General features: G+C 56.3%; 2 protein-coding genes across 4 annotated transcripts; one reads left to right on the top strand and one right to left on the bottom strand.

Moving 5' to 3' along the window:
* The first annotated feature begins 204 nt into the window (after window positions 1-204).
* Window positions 205-11,361, top strand: GLI1 (GLI family zinc finger 1). Its single transcript, XM_036300395.1, has 12 exons — window positions 205-307; window positions 3,440-3,566; window positions 3,781-3,873; window positions 4,170-4,365; window positions 4,621-4,765; window positions 6,066-6,155; window positions 6,243-6,380; window positions 6,706-6,855; window positions 7,443-7,607; window positions 8,110-8,340; window positions 8,847-9,114; window positions 9,542-11,361. Exons 2-12 carry the CDS (start codon window positions 3,467-3,469, stop codon window positions 11,284-11,286), a joined length of 3,321 nt encoding a protein of 1,106 aa, XP_036156288.1. The 5' UTR covers window positions 205-307; window positions 3,440-3,466; the 3' UTR covers window positions 11,287-11,361.
* Window positions 11,362-11,477: 116 nt separating this feature from the next.
* On the bottom strand, window positions 11,478-18,850 carry ARHGAP9 (Rho GTPase activating protein 9). 3 transcript variants are annotated; one of them, XM_036300396.1, is made up of 18 exons: window positions 18,722-18,849; window positions 18,099-18,432; window positions 17,585-17,808; window positions 16,456-16,680; window positions 16,138-16,251; window positions 15,848-15,952; window positions 15,591-15,652; window positions 15,372-15,465; window positions 15,100-15,195; window positions 14,862-14,960; window positions 14,501-14,642; window positions 14,292-14,399; window positions 13,894-13,992; window positions 13,640-13,717; window positions 13,438-13,491; window positions 12,973-13,107; window positions 12,531-12,636; window positions 11,478-11,902 (listed from the first exon to the last, which is right to left on the bottom strand). In XM_036300396.1, the coding sequence occupies exons 2-18, from the start codon at window positions 18,412-18,414 to the stop codon at window positions 11,731-11,733; spliced, it is 2,229 nt and encodes a 742-aa protein (XP_036156289.1). In that variant the 5' UTR covers window positions 18,415-18,432; window positions 18,722-18,849; the 3' UTR covers window positions 11,478-11,730. The 3 variants fall into 3 exon arrangements, with proteins under 3 accessions (XP_036156289.1, XP_036156290.1, XP_036156291.1); XM_036300397.1 differs by lacking the exon at window positions 13,894-13,992 and having other exon boundaries at window positions 18,722-18,850; XM_036300398.1 differs by lacking the exons at window positions 17,585-17,808; window positions 18,099-18,432; window positions 18,722-18,849 and adding an exon at window positions 16,771-16,927.
* Window positions 18,851-19,639: the final 789 nt, after the last annotated feature.

Raw genomic sequence — 19,639 nt, 5'->3', positions numbered from 1 at the left:
AACGGCAAGAGGGAGGGAAATAGGAGGGAGGTGAAGGGCAAGCGGGAAGAGCGGCGGCGCGCCAGCGGCTGGAGCGAGAAAAAGTTTTTGCATTAGGGGAAAAAAAAGTTTGCGCTTCTCGCGGGTGGTCCCGGCTCGCGGCCCGGCGGGCTGGGCCGGCGGGAGGGCTGGGGGCCAGGTTAGGGGGGGTGGGGGTGGCACTGAGGCTGCGCTGCAGTGGCCCCGTCCGCCCCCCCTTCCCACCGCACCCCCCAGCCCAGACTCCAAGCCCTGGACCGCGCATCCCGAGCCCAGCGCCCAGACAGAGGTGAGAAGGGGGGGCAGGCGGGGGACCACCTGGGAGAGGTGGGGGAGGGGGCCTGAGGGGATGCTCTGCTTGTGAGGGACTCTGCCCAGCCAAGAGGACGGGGGCACCGCGGCAAAACTGGGGTGGGAGAGCCTGGGGTGAGACCGTAGAGCGTTTGGAGAATTTTTTTCATTTCTATCTCCCCGTTCCTGTTTCTTTTTTTCTTCTGACAGTCTGTGTGTCTGTCTCAGGCAACTGTGTATCTCTTTGTCTGTCTCTGCCTCTCCCATACGTTAGAAACATCTCGCTTTCATGAGGTTGGGATGAAGAGGCTGGAGGTCTGCAAGGTAGAGAGGGAACTCCAGGTGCGTCTGAGCGTGGCTGGAAGACGTCAGTGTTTCTGAAAGGAGGGGACAGCTAAGGAGAGAACCCTAGGTGGGGTGGGGATGGCTGTGTGTGAGGTGACAAAACCACGGGGGGGGGGGCGGCTGGGCTAGAACCCCTGACCTGACTTGTGACAGATGTGCTTGCTGGTGCATGTGTTTTTGGAAAAGGAGTGTCTTCTGGACAAGGAAGGGGGCTGGAGGGGGCTGGGCTGCCCCAGTGTCTAGTTTAGGCCCTAGAAAGACTCCCCAAGGACTTTGGACCCCCGCGTCCCAAGGGTTGTGGGCAGGGTGCTAAGGAGGAGCCCAGGAGCCCTTGTCTTGACCCTCTGACCTCGGGACCACCGGGACAGCTGGGGCCAGCGGCAGGGAGACCCCTACTGGGACTGGGCGGGACCGCTAGCCCCTGCCTGCCGGTGCTTCCCTGTGGGTCCCCCTCCCAAACGGGAGCTGGACCAGGCCCCTCCTCTGGCTCAGACCACCCTGCCTGCCCTCGCTCGCCGCTCTGAAGCCTCTTTCAGGCCCCGTGACCCCGAAACAATCCGCCCTGTGCAGCTAGCTTTGGGGACAGGATTAGGGAAAGGGGATCCCATAGAGACCGAGAAATGGAGATTTTAGGGGGCTGGAGAACTGGGGTCTTCCTAGGATAGATCTTTACTGTCGGGTAGAGGAGGAAGGCGGGGCGATTTCCTGGGGGAGTTGTAAGGGCCGGAGTTCGAGTGGTTTTCCCTAGGGGGGCGGGGTCCAGACCCCCTCCCCCATTATCTCCCCGGCATCCCCGCCAGGCGGCTCAGACCCCGCCCTTTACGTCACTCTGGGGGTTCCCGGGGGTCCGTTGGAGTTAACCCTTGGGCAGCCAGCTGGGATACCCAGGAACCTAAGTGTCCTCCTGGCTCTTCTGCCCACACACACCTTCTTTTATTTACCCACTTTCTCTCCCTGTACTTTCTGGATTCCTTCTTTTCCACCTTGCCACTGGGACCCCCCCTCTCCAACAGCGGCCCCCACACACCGGGCGCCTCTGCCAGCTTTCTGGATGCGCTGAGGGGAGGAGGGAAAAATGTGTCCCGCCTCTCAACACTCCCCCCTTCACTGCGGCTCGCTCGACTGGGCTCCCGGGCGGGCGGGGGAAGCGGAGCCGTCTGCAGCCAGAGCCTGCGGCGGCGACTTGGGTGGGCCGAGGAGGCACGGGGGCGGAGAAGGCGGGACCGGGAGAAGGGGGAGGGGCCGGCTCCTGGGAGTTGGGGAGCGGGGGTGCGAGAGGGACTCTGGAAAATAGGGAGACACACAAGATGATTCAGGGCTCCAGGTGGAGAACCCTAGAGCCAGCTTCCTGCCCCATCCTGTGCTCTCATCCACACCCCAGGAAAACTTAACTGAAGCCGGAAAAGTTGGCAAAATTTTCCTTTCACTAATGTGAAGGGGAGTCGTGGGTGGGCCCTGGCACGCGTGGGCGGGGAGGGATGTCGCCCCATTTCCATGCGGCTGCACCCCTGCGGCTGGGCAGTGGGGCAGAAAGATGACCTAGTAGGCATGTTCGGGGGGCGTCTCTTTAGTGTTGGGGGGTCGTTTGCGAGCCCCCGCCTTCTTCCCCTGGATGAGTCATAGAAGGAGGCGGGAGAAGTGTCCCCCGATCCAGCTGCCAGCCAGCTGTGCCCCCCCCTCCTCGTGCCAAGGTCGAGTTGGGAGGTCTTGGATGCGGGATCCAGATCTCCGCTAGGAAAGGAGGACTTTGGAAGAGTACAGTCCAGGCTGCGGAGCTCGGACTAGGTCATGGGGTCCGGGTTCCGCTCCCCAACTTACCCCGCCCTCACCCTAAATCCCAGCATCCCGGGATCACCCACCGCGCCGGCCGGCCCGCTCCCGTTCGTTCTCCACCCTACCCCGCCCCACCCCACCCTCAGTCCCGGGAGATCGGAAAACACGGGGTGGAGTAAAAACTGGAGTTTGAGGAGAAAAGCGGACAGCGGCTCCCTGTCCTCCCTCACTACTCCTAATGGATAATGGCTTTGTGTTTTTTTTTTTTTTTTAATTCTCCCAAAGACTTCCCTCACAGTCCCTTACCTGTTCCCCCAAACAGATCAAAAGCTTTAGGTGGGTGCCCAGATTCAAACCACCCCAGAACAACACCAACTTCCATCCTTTGTAAGCAGCGGACCCGGGAGGCTCCCTTCAGAAACCTTATCCCGTTCTACGGTGTTTTGCTCTGGACTAGAGAGAAAAGGGCAGGTCATCCGTGCTTCCTCCTGGCCCAGCCAGCCTCTCTGTCTGGGCTGTGGCGAGGGCTCCCTCTGCTGGACGCTGGAGAGATTGAGGCGGGCTGTCCCTGACCAGTAACAAACGAAGGGAAGGGAAAGGCTCAGGCTGACCCGCCAGCCCAATGCTGAAGCCAGACGCTCTGCATGAGTCTCAGCCCACTCCTCAAAGCTGGCCTATGGTCAGAGCAAGAAGTAATAAAGGTTCCATGGTATTAAAATCACTTGAAGCTCTCATAGGCACAATTAGTCCACAACACTCTCCCCTACACACACAGACCACCCAGGCAAAGCTGCCACCCAGTTCCCACAAAAACCGCCAAGACTGCCCCTGCCTCTTTGGGACTTCTCTCCTCACCTGAGGGATGCTCATTTCAACCTGATTTCCTGTGGCAGATGTCCTGGAGGGGGCTGGGAGCACAGGGGAAGCTCTGCCCAGGTTAGAGTTAGTTATCTGACCTTCCCTGTTTTCCTCCCACCGTCATAACTTGCAGATCTCCCTTCCCCTTCTGCAGTGTTCCCACACCTTCCTCTGAGACACCATGTTCAACTCGATGACCCCACCGCCAGTTAGTAGCTATGGCGAGCCCTGCTGTCTCAGGCCCCTCCCCAGCCAGGGGCCCCCCAGCATGGGGACAGAAGGTCAGTGCATATACCCATCGCTGGGCCGTGAGGACTGGCAGATTTCCTACCAGTCCCAGGGATCCCTCTTCTGTTTCTTACCCCTTGACAGTTTCCTATCTAGAAAAAGATTTGAGGCCTATGAAATGTGGGCTTGGAATATGGGGCCAGGCCTTGCGTGGGGTTTCAAGGGAAGCCTTGTGTGTCCGCCATTGTACTTGTCTCTCTTTTCTAGGACTGTCTGGTCTGCCCTTCTGCCACCAGGCCAACCTCATGTCTGGCCCCCACAGTTATGGGCCAGCCAGAGAGACCAACAGCTGCACCGAGGGTGAGGCCTCGGGCAACATCTCTCCTTTCTGCCCCTCGGCAACTTGTCTCGAGGGAAACCGTGGGAGGGCAGAGGATCTAGCTTGGAAAAGAAAACGCTTGGAGATGGGCTTGAGGGATCAGAGCATGATTAAGAGGTCACAGATGGGGTCAATAGGGCAAGGCAGAGTCACGTGTGTGTGTGTGTGTGTGTGTGTGTGTGTGTGTGTGTGTGTGTTTTCGAGTTAGGATGCATGGGTTGGGTGCATGGAGAGGCATGCCACTTTATCATATCTATCTCCCTTGTTTCCTGGCCAGCCCCACTCTTTCCTCCTCCCCGGAGTGCAGTCAAATTGACCAAGAAGCGGGCACTCTCCATCTCACCTCTGTCAGATGCCAGCCTGGACCTGCAGACAGTTATCCGAACCTCACCCAGCTCCCTCGTGGCCTTCATCAACTCACACTGTGCCTCTCCGGGGGGCTCCTATGGCCACCTCTCTATCAGCACTATGAGGTTCGACAGCTTCGGGCTAAGAGGCCTCAAAAGACCCTCCCAAACAAGCCCTATCAAAAGCCTCAAGCCCTCCAAACTGCCTGGCCCTATTTGAGTCCTTATAATGTCTAAGGCATTGGAGCCCTCCTCAGCCCCTCCCCAGGACTGCCTCAGCCACCTCCCATACTGTCTTCCAGGCCCCCTCGCATAGCCCCAGACCTCCTGAGACTTTCTGAGGTGATAGTCCTAAGTAACCACTCCCCCCCTCCTCCTCAGCCCATCTCTGGGATTCCCACCCCAGATGAATCACCAAAAAGGGACCTCACCATCCTTCGGGGTCCAGCCCTGCGGTCCCCATGACCCCACGCAGGGGGCGATAATGCCACATCCTCAGTCCCGGGGACCCCTGCCAACCTGCCAGGTGAGAGCCCTCATATTATTACCTATTTGCCTCAGCTCAAGGGGAGAGGACTATATAGGGCAGTGGTTCTCAACCTTCTGGCCCTTTAAGTACAGTTCCTCATGTTGTGACCCAACCATAAAATTATTTTCATTGCTACTTCATAACTGTAATGTTGCTACTGTTATGAATCATAATGTAAATATCTGATATGCAGGATGGTCTTAGGCGACCCCTGTGAAAGGGTCGTTCGACCGCCAAAGGGGTCGCAACCCACAGGTTGAGAACCGCTGAATAGGGGCACATGAAGGAAGGACAGGGGATACTAAAGTTCCAGTACCAGAAAAATAAAAGAATATAGGTGCTGGAGTTCACTCTTGGGGTTGAATCAGACTCTTCCAAAGGAGATACTAGGACAGGGGTGGGCAACCTTTTTGTGAGTGCGTGCCAAAACCAGCAAAATCTCTGACTCAAAATTCTGCATGCCAACCCTACTTTTTTTTTTTAATATATTTTATTGATTTTTTACAGAGAGGAAGGGAGAGAGATAGAGAGTTAGAAACATCGATCAGCTGCCTCCTGCACATCTCCCACTGGGGATGTGCCCGCAACCCTGGCACATGCCCTTGACCGGAATCAAACCTGGGACCTTTCAGTCCGCAGGACAACGCTCTATCCACTGAGCCAAACCGGTTTCGACCAACCCTAATTTTTTGAGAACATGTTACGCCTACTTGATATCTCTTAAGGTGTATGTATGTGAAGAACCTTGAAGAAATAATAAAATTCATTCGAGCGACAAAAACACAGTATATGATGATGAAAAATACATTTATTTTTTAATGTATACATGGACACTGATAGTCCGACAGAAAACTTTGACTCCATTTGATATTATCAGTGGGACTTTTGCTGCTGCATCACTGATGACAGAGATTTTACATCAGGTTTATATTTTGTGACCTTCAGAGATATGCACGAGCTACTACTTTCATCCATCAGGCTACTCCTATTACGAGACTTAACAAAATTCGTCACTGAGAACAAAGATTCACAATTGTAAATGGAAGATTATAAGAGAGGGTTTCGCGTGCCAGCAAAAGTTACGGGCGTGCTGTGTTTGGCACGAGTGCCAGGGGTTGCCCACCCCTGTACTAGGAGATACTGCCTTTGCCCATCCTGTTCACCAGTGCAATCTGAGGAGGAAGTCTCTATCAAATTCAGGGGTTCCGGCTGCTTGGGTGGGGGCCCTTGGGGCTGGGCTCCCTCTTCCTTCAGCCCACCTCTACCTTCATCACCCTCACTTTTTCCCTTGGTGAAGCTGAAGTCTGAGTTGGACATGCTGGTCAGCAAGTGTCCAGAGGAGCCGTTGGAAGGTGACATGTCCAGTCCCAACTCCACAGGCACACAGGTAAGGGTGGGGGAGGCTTTACTTCCGGGACCTGAGTGAAACAAAGCTGTCATCCAAGTGACCCTAGGATTGCCTCTCCTGCCTTAGGATCCCCTGCTGGGGATGCTGGATGGGCGGGAAGACATGGAGCGAGAGGAGAAGCCGGAGCCTGAATCTGTGTATGAGACTGACTGCCGCTGGGATGGCTGCAGCCAGGAATTTGACTCCCAGGAGCAGCTGGTGCACGTGAGCCCCAGGGGGTAACAGGAATGCTGGCTGGAACCTGTAGGACATTCTGGGTGGGGCACTGGAATCAGGCTGAGGGCAGGAGGTCCGAGGATACTGAGGTCGGAGGCTGAGTGCCCTTTTGAGCAGGCATAAACTCAGGAGATGTCGCTTTGTTTTACAAACTTGGAAGAACTGAGATGTGGGCTATCACGTCCTTCCTGCACATCTCCGCCCGTGAAGTGGAGCCGTGGAGGAATATGGTGTGACGGGAAGGTCAAGGGAAGGAGGTCTGGGTCTCTAGGCATAGGAGAGCCTCAGAGAGCCTCTGCACCTCCTCCCTCAGCACATCAACAGCGAGCACATCCACGGGGAGCGGAAGGAGTTCGTGTGCCACTGGGGGGGCTGCTCCAGGGAGCTGAGGCCCTTCAAAGCCCAGTACATGCTGGTGGTCCACATGCGCAGACACACGGGCGAGAAGCCACACAAGTGCACGGTGAGGCTCCCTCTCCCCAAGCTCAGGGTCCTCCTTAAATTGGGGCTGCCTACATGGGCCCCTTCCTCCATAAACAGATATTAAAAATGTGTGTTTCATGACTGTTGGTATGACGATAAACATATTGATATTATATACTGGAACACTTTCTTGGATTTAAAAGCTAATTTCCCCTTGCTTCTCCAAGAAATTAAAACAATTCTGTGGGACCCCTTGAAAGCACTGTGGGCCCTAGGCACTGTGCTACCACTCTGCCTAACGGGGAAGCCCTGCATGGAGGACAGAAGACACTCCCAGATCACCCCACCCCGAAACAGTGCAAGGTCTCCACACAGGGAGACCTGCCCCGGCTTGACCAGGAGATGCTCTGGCCTCAGTTCCATGTCCCTGCAGGCCGAGTGCCTCCAGCTACTTGCTGCCCCAGCTTTTGTCTGCCCTCTTCCCCTCATGATGGGGATTCTCCTGAGCCCCAGTGCTCTCCCATCTTAAATTATAGTCTCTGACGTATGTCCCATTTGAGTTTCAGGGTTCCTCTAATCCCATGTCCTTCTGTCTGAGCGCTATCCTTTGACCCTTCTATCCCCCAGTTTGAGGGGTGCCGGAAGTCATACTCACGCCTCGAAAATCTGAAGACACACCTGCGGTCGCACACGGGTGAGAAGCCATACATGTGTGAGCACGAGGGCTGCAGTAAAGCCTTCAGCAATGCCAGTGACCGAGCCAAGCACCAGAATCGGACCCACTCCAACGAGGTGAGTGCCCCACCCAAGAGACCCTCCCCACTTGAGAAGCCACCTATTAGGGAGATTCCCCCTTAAGAAATCCCTTAGCCCAGCACCCACTCCACAGAGGTGAGGTCTCCCCACCTGTGTAATTCACCCGGAGAGGGCCTTTCTGAAACCAAGAATTTCCTCTTACCACCGTACCCCCACTTCTAACCAGCCAAAGGGCTAATTTGAAAAAGACGCATCCTAACTAAAGGAGACCCCTGATCCCTTCAGCCCTTGAGTTTATGAGGCTTCACAGACCTGGGTTCACCCTTCACCTTTCCCAGGCCCGGGCTGTCAGTTTTCCTGATCTCTGCCCCATTCTCTCATTTTTTTTGCTCCATGAGCCCCACTCTCCGTCCTTCCTTGAGTGCTGTGCATAACCCCTTGCCCCTTGTCCTCGCTTGATGCCACCAATTTTTTGCATTCCTTCTGCATTCTTCCACTTTCACACCTTTGTCTGCTGTCTTCATTTTCCACTCAACAGAAGCCATATGTGTGTAAGCTCCCTGGCTGCACCAAACGCTACACGGATCCCAGCTCGCTCCGGAAACATGTCAAGACGGTGCACGGCCCTGACGCCCACGTGACCAAGCGGCACCGAGGGGACGGCCCCCTGCCTCGGGCACCATCCCTTTCCACAGTGGAGCCCAAGAGGGAGCGGGATGGCGGCCCCGTCAGGGAGGAGAGTAGACTGACTGTGCCAGAGGGTGCCATGGTGAGACGCCCGGACAGGCCTCCGCCTCCATACCCCCCTCACACCGCCTCGCTGACATCTCCCAGCTCGCCCATCCCATCCTCTCACTCTTCCTTGGCCAGTCCTCCAGGTGTCCCCGTGTGGCTCCTTGGACTAGCCCAAACCTAGGGATTTTAGTGTAACTATTCCAAGCCCTTTACCTGTATAATTTCGTGCACACCTCACAACAACTTCACGAGAAAGGAACTTATTTTCCCCATTTCAGATGAGGAAATTCAGGCATAGAGAAATTTCCCAAGGTCATAGAACTAAGAGGACAAATTTGAGCCCAGGCGATCCGTGCTCCAGCCTCGACTCTGCTCATCCACGTCTCTCCTACTCTGCCCCGTCCCTCCCCCGCTCAGCCCTCTCTGCATCTATAAGCCTCCCCTCAACCCGAGCAGCCACTGGGACACAGGCTGGCAGCCACTCCCCAACTTCAGGGAAAGGGGGAAGGCTGCCACCCTCAGCCCTCATCTTCCCCACAGAAGCCACAGCCAAGTCCTGGGGCCCAGTCGTCCTGCAGCAGTGACCACTCCCCAGCAGGCAGCGCGGCGAACACCGACAGTGGTGTGGAAATGACTGGAAACACAGGGGGCAGCACTGAGGACCTGTCCAGCTTGGACGAGGGGCCTTGCATTGCTGGCACCGGTCTGTCCACTCTTCGCCGCCTTGAGAACCTCAGGCTGGACCAGCTACATCAACTCCGGCCAATGGGTCCCCGGGGCCTCAAACTGCCCAGCTTGACCCACACTGGTGAGACCTGGGTGGAGTGGGTGGTTGCCGGGCTGAGATCTGGACCTTCCTTGAGGTTGGAGGGAGGACTTCACCCTTCAGAGCTTCAGTATAGAAGCGTTGTACCCTAGAACAAGGCCCCCCTTGCTTAAGACACTTTCCTTCCATCAGAAAATTGCTGTGATATACACAGTCTGGGAGGTGAATGCTGTCCCCTAGAACTGGGCAGTATACCAGGTACAACCTGTACAACTGTTCACAGCAGCCTGGAACCCCTGGTGACACAGAAGATTCTAGAAGGGGCATGGGAGACAGGGGAGACAGAACTGAGTGGTTAGAGTTAAGGAGCCTTTCCCCGGGATTCCAGCACAAGGCTGTCCCATGGGGCAGGCAGGTGAGATTCAGGAGGCTTCCTGACCACCCTGCCTTTTCTCCCTATTACTTGCAGGCACCCCTGTGTCCCGCCGTCTGGGCCCCCCAGTTTCTCTTGACCGCCGCAGCAGCAGCTCCAGCAGCGTCAGCTCAGCCTACACTGTCAGCCGCCGCTCCTCCCTGGCCTCTCCTTTTCCCCCTGGCTCCCCGCCAGAGAACGGGGCATCCTCTCTGCCTGGCCTCACACCTGCCCAGCACTACCTGTTCCGGACAAGATATGCTTCAGCCAGAGGAGGTGGTACCCCACCCACTGCAGCATCCAGCCTAGATCGGATGGGGGTTCTCCCTGGACCTCCCTGGAGAAGCCGAGCTGAGTATCCTGGATACAACCCCAATGCAGGGGTCACCCGGAGGGCCAGTGACCCAGCCCGAGCTGCTGACCACCCGGCCCCAGCCAGGGTCCAGCGGTTCAAGAGCTTGGGTTGTGTTCACACATACCCTACCGTGGCAGGGGGAGGACGGAACTTTGATCCCCAACTCCCAACCTCTGTCTACTCACCACAGCCCCCCAGCATCACTGAGAATGTCGCTGTGGATACCAGAGGGCTACGGGAGGAGCCAGAGGTTGGGACCTCCATGATGGACAGTGGCCTGAACCCCTATATGGACTTCCCACCTGCTGATCCTCTGGGTTACAGGGGACCTGAGGGAACAGCAGCTGAGCCTTATGGAGCTAGAGGTCCAGGCTCCCTGCCTCTTGGACCTGGTCCACCCACCAACTACAACCACAATCCCTGTCCCCAGCAGGTCTCCTATCCTGACCCCACCCCAGAAACATGGGGTGAGTTCCCTGCCCACTCTGGGCTGTACCCAGGCACCAAGCCTCCAGCTGGAGCCTACAGCCAGTGTCCTCGTCTTGAACATTACGGACATGTGCAAGTCAAGCCGGAACAGGGGTGTCCAATGGGTTCTGACTCCACAGGACCGGCACCCTGCCTCAATGTCCACCCCAATGAGGGGCCTCCATGCCCACAGCCTCTGTTCTCCCACTACCCCCAGCCTCCCCCTCCCCAGTATCCGCCATCAGGCCCTTATCCCCAGCCACCCCCTGATTATCTTCCTTCAGAATCCAGGCCTGGCCCGGATTTTGATCATCCCACTCATTCCACAGGACAGCTCAAGGCTCAGCTTGTGTGTGATTATGTTCAGTCTCAACAGGAGCTGCTGTGGGAGGGTGGGGGCAGGGGAGATCCCCCAGTCCAGGAACCTCTCTACCAGAGTCCCAAGTTTCTGGGAGGGTCCCAGGTTAGCCCAAGCCCTGCCAAGGCCCCCATGGCCACATATGGACCTGGCTTTCCTCCTAACTTGCCCAATCACAAGTCAGGCTCCTATTCTACCCATTCTCCATGCCATGAAAACTTTGCAGTGGGGGGAACTAAAGCTTCCCATAGAGCAGCAGCACCACCCCGACTTCTGCCCCCATTGCCCACTTGCTATGGGCCCCTAAAGGCAGGGGGCACCAACCCCAGCTGTGGGCACCCTGAGGTGGGCAGGTTGGGAGGGGGACCTGCTTTATACCCTCCTCCTGAAGGACAGGTGTGTAATCCCCTGGACTCTCTTGATCTTGACAACACTCAGCTGGACTTTGTGGCTATTCTGGATGAGGCTCAGGAGCTGAGTCCTCCCCCTTCCCATGAGCAGGGGGGCAGCTCTGAACACACTGCACCTCCCTCAGGAGCCCCCAACATGGCTGTGGGCAGCATGAGTGTCTTACTGGGGTCCCTGCCTGGTGAGACACAATTCCTCAATTCTAGTGCCTAAAGTGTGGAATCCCACCCATCACAGATCCACATTTCCTAGGGGTGTCCATCCCCTCAGAGAAGTCAGGAGAAGGAGCCATAGCCCCCTGGGATGCCCCAGGGATAAGAGTAGGGGTTAGGGGCTGTATAAAATCTGTATATATTTGGGGGAGGAATTTGATAATGACACTGTTTCTTAATAAAGGAACGGCATCAGAAAAAACCCTGCTTTATGTGCTATTATCTTGAGGAGGGGTGATGACAGTGACCAAGAAGAGAAGCAGGGGTTAATTCCCACTTTCCTCTTTAGAGAAGCTATCTCACCACATCCCAACCCCTCAGGTCAGACTCACAAAGATGGAGACAGTCATCTGGGAGACACGGGATTTAAAGGGATGTCCTCAGAACACACCACAACACCAAAGGGTACCACTGGAAACACATTTTCTCTTCTTCCGTGCCCCCGTCAGGAGAAGAGGCTGGTGAAGTCTGTGAGCATCAACTGGACTAGCTGCCCAGGGTAGAAAGCATGGGCTGCTGGGTCAGATGTCTCCTGCTCCGGCCGAAACAGGGTTGGTCCAAACACAATTCCCAGATTGTGGGGGGTCATGCGGTTCTTATCTGAGTGTGCTATCACCCTGTGGGCAAAGGCCAAGAGAACGGGCTATAAGGAGGCAGCTTTGCCACTTCAAAGAAACCTAACCCTTCAAAGATTTGAGCAGGGAGGGGTTCACTCTGGGATCCCTCCACGTAGTGGCCAAAGGAAACCAAGGAGAGAGAGCCTCAAGGGGGATGAGATAGGACCAGTGGGGAAACCTTCAAGCTACAACTTGAAGATACAAGCCAGGATACAACCACCCCTTCGCAGCGTCAGAGACTGCCCCTAGAGTCCTCTCCGCTCACAATTTGGGGGGCTTTAATTCAAATGGCTATCCTCTCTCAGAAGTCACTGCCCAGGCCCAGCTCAACCAAATATGCCATCACCACTGTTCCAATGGGAAGCAAGGAGCAGCGGGAAGGGAGAGGTTAGATTTCCCTTCCTTCTCAGACAGCATCACTGTGCTTATCTTGGTCCCCATTTCCCCCATTTGATGCTGACCAAAGGTTTTCACCCTCATAATATGACCCCTGCAAAAAAGTTGCCTATCTCACCCATCTGCTCTAAACTTGGGTATTTCCCTACCTTCACCCCATTCCAACAAAGTCCCTGCTGCATGCCCCACCCCACCCTCTCCCTGAGTGAACAAGATGTTTGGTTTTCCCGACCTGCATAAATGCTCCAGGAGGTGGTACAGAGTGTCATGGTTGGGCTTCGGCATTGAGGCTATTAATTCTCTTATTTGAGAGAGGCGCTGTTCTGATTCCGAGAGCTCTATAGAGGAAGAGTCATGGGAAGGGCATGGGGTGAGCTTAGGGAAGGTGCTAGTGCAGGGTGGGTAACTTATTACTCTTTCCCAGGCCCATGGAAGACATCATTTATGCACAGCAGCTTCCCTTTTCTCTGAGCCCAACTGCAGCCTTAGAAATCTTTTCAACTCAGCACTCTAAACACACACACACACACACACACACACACACACAACAAACCAACAACAACTGGGGTTGGCACATGTGTTGAAAGTTATTTTCCGCCTTTGTGTTCAGGATGAGACAGATGAGTGTAAGAGAACTTCTACTTTGGGTATTGCCCAAAGCTCCCATCCCTTACCAAGAGCAGCACGAAAATGGGGCAGCAGCAGTGGGGGTACCAGAGGCTGGGGTAGCTCCCGGAGAAAAAGCTTCAGGGCTCCAGTGACCACGTGAATGTCATCCCACTCAGCACTGTCGAAATCTAACTGGCCTTCTGGAAGAAGAAGGAGGTATAGAAGGGTTCAGAGCTCATGAAGGGCCAGAGGGACCCAGAGACTGAGAGATCAGGAGTTTGGGAGAAGATCCAGCTGAGGCAGACATAGGAAAGCCTAGGGCAAGCATGTTAAACTCTCGGCCCACGGGCTGCATGTCTCATTTACTTGGCCCGTGTTAGCCTTTGAGTTTGACATGCTTGGCTACAGTAGGGCAGGATAGCAGAGGTAGGGATGGGGGCAACCCTTCCAGGAGCAGAACATGGGGAATCATAGGAGAAGGGAGGATGTGGAGGATTTTTAAGGGTCTAAGGGGCCTTTCATATAAGTACCTTGTCCTGGTTGCTCTGGGAACACGTACCTCCCATCGGAGGTGACCGCCCGCTCTGCAACATGTATGAGAAGAGATTAAGAGCTAAGACGTGCAGTTCCAGCCAGAAGACCTCCCTGCCTGCCAGCTCGCTCCCTCGGAACCGCCTGTGGCTCTGAGACACGAAGTTCTTAGTACCACCACTTGCCCACAGGCCTTCTCACCTCTGTCCACCAGAAAGCGAAGTTTCTGGACAACTGCCAAGTTCCCGCTCACCCGGTAAATGCCATCCACATCTAGACCTAGGAGATGAGGCAAGGAAAAAGGAGATAAGGATTCCTGCTCTAATGTGTGTGATGAGGTCTGGCGAGGGAACCAAGGGTGGAAGGGAAAAGGTTAAAAGGAAGAGTGAGGGAGGTGGGAGATCCCAGGCCGTGGCCTGCTGGAAGGGCAGACCTGGGGTCTCTGGGAAAATCACCTCTCTTATCTACAGCAGCAACGCAGCGCCGCACAAAGCTGGGCACAGTGTCTCCTTCCCGCTGGCACAGGGATTCCAACTGGCAGCCGAACACCTGGTCTGGGGAGACACAGGATGAGGTGGCAGTGCCGCCCAGGGAAGCTCTGCTCGGCACAGGCCTTCACTCCAAAGTTGGGCTGGCCCTCCTGGCTGCCTGTTCTAGGCCTATACAAGCAGGTACACCCACCTCCCAAAAGTCAGCAGGAGTGGGAAAAGCAACGGTCTCGGAATAGAAATTCTACTCGGAGCCTCACAGACGTTTTCTCATCCATGAAATGGGCTGATGCCCAGATCAGGAACTTAAAGACACTCCTGGAGGCACGAAGGAGAAAGGCGCCCGCTGGGCCAGCCCCCCTCACCTCGGAGCAGACCCCGCTCCTGCAGGCTTTGCAAGGGCGGTCTCTTAGCGATGAGCCGCTTCAGTTTGTTTCGCACGCGGTTCTGCTCAGTTCCTTCCGGGCAGCGACCTGTGGGAGTCCGGGAACCCGAGTGTGAGCACAGCTGGCGGGAGGAGGAACCTGGAAATAGCCTCCGAGGCCGCCCCCCAACCCTCAGGCCGGCCTCTCACTGGAGCTCCGGCGGCCGCCGAAACGAAGCAGTGGCTTGGACACCGGCTCCGACTCCTCTTCTTCGTCCTCCCCGGCGCTCAGTTCCCCCAGCTCCGCTGGTCCCGAGCCTGACAGGCGCAGCTCCACTGGGTTCTCCCGATCCTAGATCCAGGCAGGTGAGGTGGGCCGAGTAGGAGATTGGAAGAGAGGAGAGAAATCTGCACCCCCAGCTCGAAGCAAGGAGACCCTAATTGGCTGCTGGGGTCCCACGTCCCAGCCTCACCGCAGGGCTCTGCACTGAGACCATCCTGCCCCCCATTACCCCCACGCCCTACGGGTCCTCCCCCACTCCCTCGGCCCCGCCCCTCCTGCTCCTCTCACCAGGCGCTCGATGACCGCCCGCAGCGCGTGGTGCCAGGCTCGCAGCTCGGCCTCGAGGTCTGACTGCAGCAGGAATTCGTGGCCCGGGACCGTGCGGATCTGGGGGGGGGGGGGGGGGGAAAGGCGTGGGTCGGGGGGAGCGTACAGAGCAGGGAGGCCCAGCGGGAGCCTACCGCGGGAAACTGGGGGCGCACCCTCGGGTGAGAGGAGGCTTTGAGGGTGCTCGAGGGGCACTCACGTGCAGGACGTTGCGGCGGCTGGACAAGTGTCGGCCGTGGGCCAGGGCCGCCCCGCGAAGGTCCACGCTGCTCTCGGGTCGGCTGCCCGCTGGTCCCTGGGAATCGGGGGAGAAACTGAGGCCGCGGTACGGTCTCCCTCGCTGTCTCCCTCTCCCCCGGGGTGGGGGGGGGGGGGAGACCGCCTGGACGTGGCAGGTGGCGCTGCTTCCTAACGCCTTCCCTTCCTCCCTCCCCGCCCCGCCCCCGCGGGCACCGGCCTGCCCTCACTCACCCAGACTGCAGAGGAGGGTGCCGCCCGGGGGGGCTCCCGGTAGAACATCAGGCTGTTCCCCGCTAACACCACCCACGACGGGCACCAGTTCTTCCTGAGGGGACAGAGGGGCGCGCAGAGGCCATTTGGAATCAGAGGGGAGGGCGCTCTCCCGGCATTGCTCCACCCAACGCGCGGAGTCCCACAGCCGCACCCCTGCGTGTTCCCCGCTCTCCTCACCTGAGCTTGCGTCCCCCCTGAGCAATCTTAGTCACGTTGAGCTGGCCCGACTTTTCCACCTCCTGGGACATGGAGGGGGGGGGGTACCAGTAAGTCACCCAGAGCCCCTCGCAGAACCTCCGCTTCAAGTCTCGAGGGAGGCTGGGTGAGGGAGGCTACCCAGAGAACAGTCAGAAAGAGGAAGATGTTTCGGAGGAGCGGGAATTGGGGGGTGGGGCTGGGAGGATCTTGCATGCACACGAAAAGGGGAAACTTACGTGAGGGTCGTCCAGGACCTGCGGCAGAGGCCGCAGGGGCTGCCGGGCTGCAGGCTGGTCTTGGGGGTTGAGCTGGGAGGTGCGGCGGGGGAGGCAGGGTGAACCCTGGGGCGGGGGGTTGGAGAAAAACAGGTGGAGCAAACGCTAGCTTGGAGGTCCCTAGCTGCGGAGGAAGAGGAGTGCGGGTGTGGGTGGCCGGAGAGTGAGAAAGAAGAATGTCTTGCATAAAAGAGAAAGTGGTGAAAAGATGGCTTTTCCTGCGGGTAAACTGGAGGAGGAAGGGGTCTCACCTGGGGGTTGAGCAGTTCTGGGGACCCCATGTCCGAGTCTGAGCCCTTTGCCTGAGGTTGCAGGACACCGTTGTCCCTATTCAGGGTCTGTGTTCCCTCCATGGAGCCAGGGTTCTGGGGGGGGGGAGGGGGGGGGAAGAGGAGGTAAAGCTACGGCCAGATGCCACCCTCAACCCGCGCTCAACACCCTTCTCAGAATTTTCTGATTCTCTTGGACTTCTGCGAGCCCCGGGAAGCAAACACACTGCTTTGGAACACAGTAGTAGGGAGAGGAGGGGGTTGAAGGGACAAAGAGATGAGCCGGAGGGAAGGTCTCACCGTCTCTTGGGTTCGAGTGCGGCGTGGAGGCTTCCAGGACTTGCAGCCAGTCAGCGAGTTTCTGTAGAAGCAGCGTCCGGAGTTGGGGTCCAGGTGCTGCTCCCAGGCGTCCAGCCTCTGCAGCGGGGCACACGCAGGGCTTGGGGGTGGGGACTGGAGACAGCGGCGAAGGTCCACTAAGTTACAGTACACAGGGGGCTCTGACATGAGGAGCTGGGGTCCAGCCTGCCAGGAAAGGGGGGAGAAAGGGGTAGGTATTCTCCCCAAACGTCTCTCCACCTAACTACCTCCCACTCTCCCCCACCATTTTCTCACCACCAGATCCTGGCTGGGGTTACCCAGGTACTGAGGGAGAAACCTGGTCCCCGGCTGTGTTTTTTTTTTTCTTTTTCTCCCTCCCTCACAGTCTTCTATGCTCTTCTCCTCACTTCCTGTTGCCAACTTCCCTCCTCCCCCACCCCACCCCCAGCCCAGGGCCGCAGGAAAGGGGAACAGGCGTGTGTGTGTTGGGGGGGGGGGGGGGTTGAGGGGAGCTCCCCACCCTCACATCCTCCAAAGTAAAAGGAGACTGAGAGGAGGGGGTATGAGAAAGGAGGGGCCCCTTTTCAACCACTAGTAACTACGAGAGGGGAGGGGCTGAGTCTTCAGGAAGAGCAAAGGAGTTCCATCTCTAGAGGTGACAAGACCTGACACAGGACAAACCCTGCCTTGGGCCAGGAGTAGGAGGAAGAGAGAGAAAGCACCGCTGAGGTTGGCTTTCTTTCAGTCCCTCTATCATCTGCCAGATTCCATGTGCCCTCCCGATCTTTGCTTCTTGCTGTCCTGTCCCTCAGCTAGAATTCTTTCTCATCTCCTCGTTTGCATCCAGGCAGTCTCTGACTTCTCCTTATTCAGATTCAACTAAACATCATCTACTCAGAGATGCCTTCCTAGGCCAGGCCAGGCCCTCTCCACCATATTTATCTTCCCGGAAGCACTTATTCGGACCAACACATATTTGGTTATGAGAGTTGTCAGTCATGGGAACCCTTGAAAGCTGAGTCTGTCCTGTTAGCCACTGTGCCTAGGACAGGGCTCAGCAGTAAATGTCTGTTGATCACAGCTGCTCAGATGGAGAGCTGTGACTCACCACATTGGCACTGGCCTCTGTCAGCAAGTCCTCCCGGGAGAGAGATCTTCCGCTTTGTCCATCCTGGGAGGGCTTCAGGAGAGTGGGCCTCAGATTGGTCACACTGACACTTCTATAGATTTTGGGGGGAAGAGAAGGAGGCTGCTGCGAAGTAGACTGGCCTCTGCCTGCGGTTGCCTGAGATGGATGCAGCGCCTCCAGTGAGCCAGGAAACAACTCTGGCCCTGGAAACAGAAATGGGGAGAGCAGGGGGCAGGTGATCAGAGGCCTGGTCTTGTCTGGGGGTTCACAGGGGAGACAAGATTAGGGAGAAGCTGTTGTTGAAAAATAAAATGAGATCTTGAAGACTTGAGACTAGGAAGAGAGGCCATGGGGGCACCCTGGTGGGTATAAGGAGTAGGCTGGTCACAGGAAAACAAGAGAAGGGGATCAGCAGAAACTTGGAGGAGGAGGACCCTTCCAATAATTCCCAGAAGCCAGGGAGGTAAGAAGGTGATGGGAAGGGTTTACTCACCATGAGTCCAGCGGGATTGCCTGGTGGCAATGGTGGTTGGGCTCTGGGAACAGATAGACTCCTCTGTCATGTAGGCAGCTGGTACGAAGATGGGTCGTGAGGTGGATGGTGCTCCCAGGCGCCTTGCCAACCACCAGTCAGAGTTGGTCTTTCGAATCAGTAGGAACCTGTCCCCTTCAGCCATAGATACCTGCCGGCCATCTGCCGCAGTGTAAGTGAAGGCATATAGGGCACAGAGCTGGGGTCCCTGAGAAGTGTTTTTGGGCCCCAGGCCTAGGTTCCCCCAAGTACTTGGCCACCACTGGCCCGACAGCATTGTGACCAGTCCTGTCACCTGTGGGAAAAGGGGGTGTTAGATATCCAGAAAGGGTCAGAACTGGCTACTTCTAGGCAAAGCAACATGGTTCTAAGAGCAGAGTCAGAGGAAAACAAGCACAGGAATCCTGGAGTGAGAGAAGAGGGTAAAGCAACGGGCCTGAGTGGGGGTCAATGACAGGCTTTGGGGGCTGAGAACTCCTGAGTGATGTGACTGGTGAGGAAGTATAAGTATATAAGTAAGGTGACAGAGGATGTGGTCAGCAGGGCTGTGAGGCCAGCAAGGCAGGAAATCAGACATGGCCTACCTCAGTGATTTTCCTCCAAGCATCTTCTGGGGCCCGTCAGAAGATCCAGGGGCAAAAGAAGTTGGTTCTGGACGGTGGTGGGACTGTGGAGTTGGACACAGGAAGATGAGAAAAAAAGAATCAGCTCTGAGACAGAACACAGGCAAAGAGAAAGCAGTTAATGACAAAAATAAAAAGTTTGTGACCCTTTATTAAGTGTACACAGACACCAATGTTTCCATTACTGATAACCTCAGACCTAAAGCTGCATGCTTCCTGTGTGGAGTCAGAGAGACACAGAAACAGAGAAACAGAGAGCCAGGAAGACCAAATTGGAGAGAACAAGAAAGTGGGTGGGAGAAACACAGAGGGGTTCAGTTAGACATAGTGGTGAAAACGCCACCATCCTCCCAATCCAGGACATGTTTTGGGGAGCTGGGAAGCCTCTGTACTTAAGCCTCTTGCGTGGGGCCCTGCTTTAGTGTGTGGGCTCATTCATTCATACTCTTAGCAAGGATTGGCTGAGCACCTCCTGTGTGAAAGGAACAATGTTAGGCAGTGGGGGTCAGATGCAGGGAGGAGATAGACACAGCCCTTGCCCTCTTAGAGCTTAAAAACAGATCTTCACTAACCACACAACACATTTATTAATTAACAAGGGAATCGGGGTCTATGGACAGCTAGCACAGGATGCTATGACAGCATATTGGGGTGAATGGGAGATTGATGTCAACTTTTCCCTGGAAGGTGGAAACTGACCTCCCCTGTCCATTGCCAGAGCTTCCGAACCCACACCTGTGCTTCCTCCTTACCTGACCTTCTCTTTCCCTTTCTGTTTCTCCACTGCACAAGGTGAAGCTTTCTGAGGCTTTTTGTCTGGCTTTGGAGAGGTGGGGTGGAGGTGAGTACCTCCCCCTTGGTGACCTCAGACAGACAGCT

This window comes from Myotis myotis, unplaced genomic scaffold (genome assembly GCF_014108235.1).
Source record: "Myotis myotis isolate mMyoMyo1 unplaced genomic scaffold, mMyoMyo1.p scaffold_m19_p_3, whole genome shotgun sequence".
Classification (NCBI taxonomy): domain Eukaryota; kingdom Metazoa; phylum Chordata; class Mammalia; order Chiroptera; family Vespertilionidae; genus Myotis; species Myotis myotis.
Note: the sequence above shows the minus strand (reverse complement) of the source record. Positions and strands in the feature narration are given on the sequence as shown.

Excerpts from the sequence above, each read along its gene's own strand:
- ARHGAP9 (XM_036300396.1), bottom strand. The coding sequence starts at position 18,414 with ATGCTGTCGGGCCAGTGGTGGCCAAGTACTTGGGGGAACCTAGGCCTG. Across the intron at positions 17,809-18,098 it reads GCAATCCCGCTGGACTCATG|GGCCAGAGTTGTTTCCTGGC; the intron begins GTGAGTAAACCC and ends TTCTGTTTCCAG. Across the intron at positions 16,681-17,584 it reads CAGAGGCCAGTGCCAATGTG|GCTGGACCCCAGCTCCTCAT; the intron begins GTGAGTCACAGC and ends CTTTCCTGGCAG.
- GLI1 (XM_036300395.1), top strand. The coding sequence starts at position 3,467 with ATGTTCAACTCGATGACCCCACCGCCAGTTAGTAGCTATGGCGAGCCC. Across the intron at positions 4,366-4,620 it reads CTCTCTATCAGCACTATGAG|CCCATCTCTGGGATTCCCAC; the intron begins GTTCGACAGCTT and ends CCTCCTCCTCAG. Across the intron at positions 8,341-8,846 it reads CTGTGCCAGAGGGTGCCATG|AAGCCACAGCCAAGTCCTGG; the intron begins GTGAGACGCCCG and ends TCTTCCCCACAG.